The sequence below is a fragment of the Oculina patagonica genome, chromosome 13 (assembly GCF_052425735.1).
Source record: "Oculina patagonica isolate OP01 chromosome 13, crgOcupat, whole genome shotgun sequence".
NCBI classification, from domain to species: Eukaryota; Metazoa; Cnidaria; class Anthozoa; order Scleractinia; family Oculinidae; genus Oculina; species Oculina patagonica.
The window spans coordinates 13,051,592-13,058,627 of record NC_135770.1 but is presented as its reverse complement, the minus strand read 5'-3'; the positions used below and the strand labels follow the sequence as shown (position 1 = coordinate 13,058,627).

General features: G+C 38.4%; 1 protein-coding gene across 1 annotated transcript; it reads right to left on the bottom strand.

Moving 5' to 3' along the window:
- Positions 1–912: 912 nt before the first annotated feature.
- Positions 913–6,834, bottom strand: LOC144634352 (T-cell-specific guanine nucleotide triphosphate-binding protein 2-like). Its single transcript, XM_078493276.1, has 3 exons — positions 6,793–6,834; positions 6,507–6,709; positions 913–1,955 (listed from the first exon to the last, which is right to left on the bottom strand). Exons 2-3 carry the CDS (start codon positions 6,701–6,703, stop codon positions 962–964), a joined length of 1,191 nt encoding a protein of 396 aa, XP_078349402.1. The 5' UTR covers positions 6,704–6,709; positions 6,793–6,834; the 3' UTR covers positions 913–961.
- Between the last annotated feature and the right edge of the window lie 202 nt (positions 6,835–7,036).

Sequence of the window (7,036 nt, the reverse complement as noted above, 5' to 3'; positions counted from 1 at the left end):
CACCCCGCGTGGTCCCTGTGACAGTTTTGAAGAGATTGGCCATAGCCTTAGTGCGCTCAAGACTCGAATGAGCTCGGTTTGTGGTTTCTGTAATAGGCCGTTTTTTATGCCGAAGAGGGTTTTTTTCTGTTAGGGTTGTACTTGTTGGGGAGTGTGTTAGAGACGAGGCATCTTTAATCTTGGATCAACAGACCATTTAATAGTTAACTTCTAGCCATACAGCTCAACACAACTAGAGTAACTGGAAACCTTACACTTGAAATTAGCGACAACAATTAGAAATGGTGGTAGCTAGTTGCACTTGGAGTTCAGAGTTATAAATTTATTAATGAATGATTCACGAAAGTCTATGCTTGGTTCAAATAAAAAGTAATAGCTTTTTAGACAAATCACAGTAGTACCTGGACAAAGAAAAACTATGCTACTGTACAAGATTGGGTAAATATCTTCAAGTAACCGACTAAACTTTTATAAAAAAATGTTCTTTTGTTTGTTTATACTGTATAAGATTACTGTATAAGAATGAGTAGATATTGAGTAAATATCTTTAAGTTACTTCAAGTAATTAGAAAAATGTTCTATTTTCGTTTATATATTAAAGGAAACCAAAGTTTTCACAGTTCTTCAGCTACACAGTCAGCGTACTTATTCTAAGAAAGCTTACAATACATGCATATACTTTCATGTTACTCCTATTGACTATGACTACATTATATCCTTGTCATTCTAAAACAGAAAGAAAACAATTGTCATACGATGAAATGACACTCAAATGACCTCGATCTCTTCCTTGTTACATGTAAAATGGTCATTCGGATTTATACAGTTGGTGGAAAACGTCCAAGGGCGAAATATTTTGCTGGACTTTGACAATTCGTTAGACATTCAAGAAATTATACAGTTATATTCTAAACTATATAGCTTATGCTTGTTTCACTGAATACAATATAGCAGTTAATTTTTAATCGATCGGGAAATTGTCGGAAGCCTCTTTCAGGACTAACAATGCCGTTTTTTCCATGTTTTCCAAACAATGCTTAAGAAAATAATATGTGCTACCACAAGACATAGCACCAGCTGCAAGGAAACCTACAAATGGGATCATACGAGTGACTTCCTCAGCGGCTTGTTCAGAAGCATATTTTGCCACAAGCCCTCCAACTTGCGTTACACTGGCCATGGTCGCCCAAATTGCCTTGACTTCTTTTTGGGTGGTGCCACTGAGCATTGCAAATCTATCTGACCCTTCTTGTGGAATACCAAGCTGGGATCTGTAAAAGCTGATTTCCTCCATAATCAGTAAGAGATCCATGGCGATAGATAATCCGGGAATTGGGAAAACTGCAACAGAGGCAGATATTGAAGCAATTATCCACATACGCCTTCTGAGAATCTCAACTTTCCTCTGCAAAATAATGCTTGACGAGCTTGTTAGGATGCTAAGGCTCAAGGTTAGGCTCTCTCGCTGATATATCGGCAATGCATCTAGAATGGCTTGACTTAGGCGATCAAAGTCCCACTTAGCAGGATCGTGGTTGCTTATCAGAAAAATATCTTCTTCATTCCTCAGCAGTTCAGCAAGATTTGTAGAGCAGTTAGTTTGGATTCTCTTTAGCGTGGCATCTTCATTGAATAACCACTTTCGCTTCTCAGCTTGAACATCTTGATCAATTTTTGCACGAATGAAGAAAAATTTCTTATCCATCATTTCAATTTTCTTGGCCAATTGGCTGTCATTATCGGTAAATCGGGTGCTTGTGAAGATGAGGAAGGCATGCAATTCCTCTAACTTTACTTCCTTGCAGTACGTTTCTATGTCAGGGTATTTTGGAGACCCAATTCCTGGTAAATCGCAGAACTTTATTTTTGGATTGGTTGGGTGATCATACCAGGTCGGCTGTACAGTCATCTCAGTCACGCCAACTGGGGCTGCCATGTGATCATCGTCATTCAGTCTAAAAAGATGCATTTAATATTATTGTATTTGTAACAGGATTGCCATGAATAGCTTTATTTTAACAAGAAATTATATGAAACGCAAATCTTGCAGACAATATATGTCCTTCAATTCCCCAAGTTTCCCATTTAAGGTCATTTTGGTTACATTAGCTGACCAAATGCACTCACAAATTATAAAAATGTTTCTGACACAGTGCTCGCCCTCCCCGATTAACTCTGATGGTAGCTAGGGCACAAAACTGAAGAGCGAAAGGTTGCACTAGGAACGGGAAAAATCATGTTGCTGTGCATTGTTTCACAAATGAGTTGTATTTTATAAGGGCTATATAACCGGTTTTTTTGAAAATTTTGCAACGATTGTAACAGTTTGTTAAGGTATTTTGTTATTCAGTTGTTTAATACTGAATACAACATTTTGCCACGATATAATATTAGACTGATATTTAAGCAAGTCAGAGACAATGAACAGAATGCTTTGAGCTCCCAAAAACAAAAACAAAAAAACAACAAACTGAACAGGGCAGAAAAAAATCCAGAGTGTTTCTCGAGCGGGCGACAAGTGAGTTCAAAGTACAGAATTTGATACAGTGTATGGGTTATTGTGCAGTTTATTTGCATCTGCTTTCGAGCTAACATCATTAAGATTTGCTACACCGTGCTGGCAAGCCCCAGTAAGGGCAAACAGCTGTCACGGTTGCAATCCTGCTCTGTCAGTTCTAGTCGTGCTGGTGTCTCGCAAAGTTTACTTTTTTTTCATAGTATGATCAGCCTTTCTGTATTGTTTGTTTTGTTTTTCATTTCTTTCGCTGATCAGATCTCTTAGTAGGTCCAACGTTGCAGTCCCTTACTGTTTTAAGTTTTGTTTCTCGATCCTCCAGAAATGGTTGACTCCCAGAAAAACATGCCCTGCCCCAGCTTACTACGTTCTCAGTGCAAATGATCATTAAACTATGAACATCTATCTTGGACAACTATAGAAAACATATTCATATTCAATTTTAGGGGTTCATCATGGGGGGTACACATATCAGTAGGGTTTGTTTTTACAACCCATCAAGGTCCAGGAAGACCAGAATTTCAAGGCGAGGGCAAAAAAACAAACAAACAAAAACCATGTCTGGTACAGATGGGTGTTTTCGGTGATCACACTGATTAACAACAAACAAAGCTTCTGACAAGTTTAAGCAAAAATGGAGAATATTAATTGAAAGCAAAGCACAAAGGCAATGACACTTTATATGCGGCTAGACAAAATGTATTCAATAGTGCGAGCCTACGAATCGCTGCAGCTCTTTTTTCTTTGCTTCAAATACTCAGCATTCACAACGGCGTTGTTGAAAAGTTGTATTTACTGTATTCTGGATGCTTCTTTTAACCTGTCGTCTGGATTTTGTTTAAAAAATACTTAGGAACTTAATGAGAAGAATTTGACAACGAAAGCTGTCTTTGTCTTCACTACGCGTCAGCTACGGTCAACTAAGCAATCAACTATTTTCTGCATTTTGCATGTTTTCGAAAACTGAACTATTATATGTAAGTGATATTTTTCACTTCTGAAATTATTTTTACCTCTTTGCCTTTGTGATTGTTTTCATTGGCAACGGACAAAGTGAAAGGACAGCACGAATATTGCTGCTGCTTCATTGTGGAATCGACCGTGGAAACTGTGCAACAACAGATGTGCACTTGTTGAAAAAGACCACCAACACTTGCTCTTTCTTCGATAGGTATCAGCCCTCAGAGATTCGGAAAGCGAAGGGAAATAAAGAATATTGAATACTAGCACAAAGTCGTAAATGAATATTGCATTTGTCGCCGTTTATTTTCCATCTGTTATTTATTTTCGATCGTGACTACAAAGGTGAAACGAGTGGCGTTACTTTGCTTTTTACTTGTTGAATTTTTGAGTCTAATGCTTGCGTGCGCTTTGCGCATGCGCATTAGACTCTTTGTTATATGAAAAAAGCTGTTAGCAATCCCAAGGGAATGGTTCGGGATCGATAATCGTTCGCTGTAATGTAGAAAACAATGATCAGCTGCAAGAACGGACTCCGTACGGACACGCACGATTAGTTTCAATTAAAAACAGCCAATCAGCGACACGTGTTCCCACGCATAATTAAAAGTTCTTTCTCAAGTCACGATTATTCAACACTTGAACAGGACGTAATAATTTTCCAGTTAAGACATTTGTAAGCTTTTTGTGAAAATAAATCTTCGTTTTCAGTTCAGTTAAGCACTTGTGTTTTCGTCTTGCTTAAAAAGCAAGACGTCTTTGAGAAAAAATATTTCGACGGCGACTCGCGTTTATTTACACAATGCGACCAAATATTTATTTTGTTTTAAAAAATAGAAAACTTTACCTCGTATTTTGTATTTAAGTCATTCGAATTTTGACCAATTTTTTCTTTACAGTGCAAACAAAAACCTTCAAAAATAAAAGATGTACATGGATAAATGTAAATCAAGTTACGCGACTAAATCAAAATGCGTTTGTTTGGCCGCTTTGCAGTATTACACTGTCCCGGCCTTTGCCATACACTGAAATCGAATTTCATGCTTTTACGACTCTCAGAGATCTTAAGTTCTTCTTACAGCTAGAAAAATCATAAAATGGTTACATTGATATGGAAGTGATGATTCGCGAAATTTGTACATCATGATTAACAGTCTTCGCTCCTGTGTATGGTAGCTCGATAATAATTGCCTAGTTTCCAGCGTTCAAAAGGTCATCATTATATTGACGTGAGCATTTACACCCGTTTTTAGGAAAATCTGTCACTAAGTGCTTACAGTACAATGGAGTAACAGTCACTATTTCAAGTGCTTTTATTGCAAAAGTCTGTTTCAAGAGTCATCATCAAAATGGTGAAAAATCTGAAAGAAAACGATGTGAAGTTCTTCAACCCTTGTTGTAATGAACATGCTTTTTGTAAATCGTCACGCAATCTTGTCCAAATGTTTAATCGTTTCTGCTTTTACGGACAATACGGAAGAAGTAACATCAACTCCTGTTCATACTTTAAATTTTGTGAAGCATATAACATTTATGACTGTTTCGTTTTCATCCATAATCATCCACGATGCCCCTAGCTTGCTATAAGCATTTTAAATTAAACTCCCGAACACAAACCTCTAACCAATTTTAACCGGCTTACGAAAACCGCGCAATCTGTATCACTATGCCATACGGCATTAGACTCATGTCACCCTTGGTGACCTATTTTTATGATTTCTAAGCGGTTCTAGGCGGTAAAGAGTCGTGTTACAAGCGGTTTATTTTACCGGTTACCGCCTGATAAGAAGAACACTACATATGTTCTCTTTCTTTTGTAATTATTACGTTGACTGCCCCCAAAAAATGACGTTGGGCCATTTTTTTGTATTTTTTTACTAAGATGTCAAGAAGTCATGAAAAGCTACGAACAATCTTGTGGATAAACAAGAATGTCACGCATCTTGATTGTTCCGCCTCACGACTAAAGTTGGTGATGAAACAAAGCGATACTATGAACTTTTACAAAGCAGAAGCCGCTAGGAACCGTTTTCAAATAAAACACAAATTCAACTTTGGAATAAAAATACGTGGGACCCAGCGTTTTCCACACCCCGGGACCCCGCGTTTTCCACAGACCCCGGGACCCCGCGTTTACCCCGGCCCCGCGTTTTCCACTACTCCAACTTCAAGTGAATACCCAGACCACCATTCGGTCTTGTCGCGTGCAATTTTGTGCTTTTTTCCGACCTTTCTCGAAACGGCCGTCAGCCTGTCAATCACAAATTCCATTGAGACGATTTCATTGGTTGAGAACTGCACTCAAATGGCTTTTGGGGTGGCTTAAAATAGAATTAAATCGGCACACGGCAAGAAGTATTTTATCTAGATTCCCTTGTTAAAAATTCGCCGTTTTGTTGTGAGGGTTCAAACGATCAAAAACAAGGCCTAGAAATAGTGAAAGATACATGTAGCTATCTTGCATTATTCTGTGAAATCACGGATTTTCCTTCTCGCAAGTGCCCGAGCTGTGCCGGTAACCTGAGTATTGGAAAAATGCGTTGCAAGTATAAACAAACAAATTTTGTGGGCTTCCTAAAAATAAATTCGTTTTCTGGAGTCACCCACTTACATATTGCTGGAGAAAAACGTTTTAGTCAACCAGGTATACCACATATGTAGAGTTAAGAGAGCAAACGCAGCTTGTCGTTTTGAAGTTTTAGCTTTAAGTTGCATAAATGGATTGTTCCTGTTTCACGACAATACAACATGACACGTTTGAAAAGAGCGTACTCTCGGTTCGCTTTCAGTTCGCCAAATAAATAACGACTGCTTCCCAAACATCGTTATTTGTCCTGTTTAAATTCTTGGCCCATAAAAACAAAATATACTGAAACTATTGATGTAATATAAGATTTCTTGTCGCAAAGGTGTTTGTGCGTGGTGAACACGAATTTTGTACAAATTTCTGTTTTATTTCTTTTAACCTTGCATGGAAAGCATTATTCAGTTGGTAGCATGCAGACATTACTCGTAGAAGAAATGTACTTACCCTCGTATCGCGTTAATAAAACTGGATTTCCCAGCTCCTGTGTCGCCAGTAATTCCAATGTTAACCTCGACATCTTGCCATTTCTCCAATTTTTTCTTGAACAATTCTTTAATCTTTGAAACGCCATTTTGTTTGATGTATTCTTTAACTTCTTCAAGGTCCTCGGCATTGATTAGCTCCGAGTCGTGTGATGCCATGTTGAACTATAGAGGGATGATGGGACAACAAATATAGTTTAAGAGTAGGCCAGGGAGTTGTGCAAAGAATGAAAAAGCTTTACTCGTACCTATCGGATCCTCGCAACGATTGAAGGAAAGCGAAAGCGGAAGCTCTCTTGTCGCCCACAGACATTGCTATCTGCGGCTGCGTCTAAACGCTAAAAATACTGACCCGGAAATACGTCAACATCCGCTAAAGCTTTGTCGGTGTACCTGGGAGTATTTTGCATCTTTTCTCACTAGCCTAAGTGTTGCCATACCAGAAAACAGGCCAGTTATAGAGAATGAAACCCACCGCTCGATTAGGCCTTT

Coding starts and splice junctions, on each gene's coding strand:
- LOC144634352 (XM_078493276.1), bottom strand. CDS start 6,703: ATGGCATCACACGACTCGGAGCTAATCAATGCCGAGGACCTTGAAGAA. Junction 1,956..6,506: donor TTTATTAACGCGATACGAGG/GTAAGTACATTT, acceptor GCATCTTTTTAG/ACTGAATGACGATGATCACA.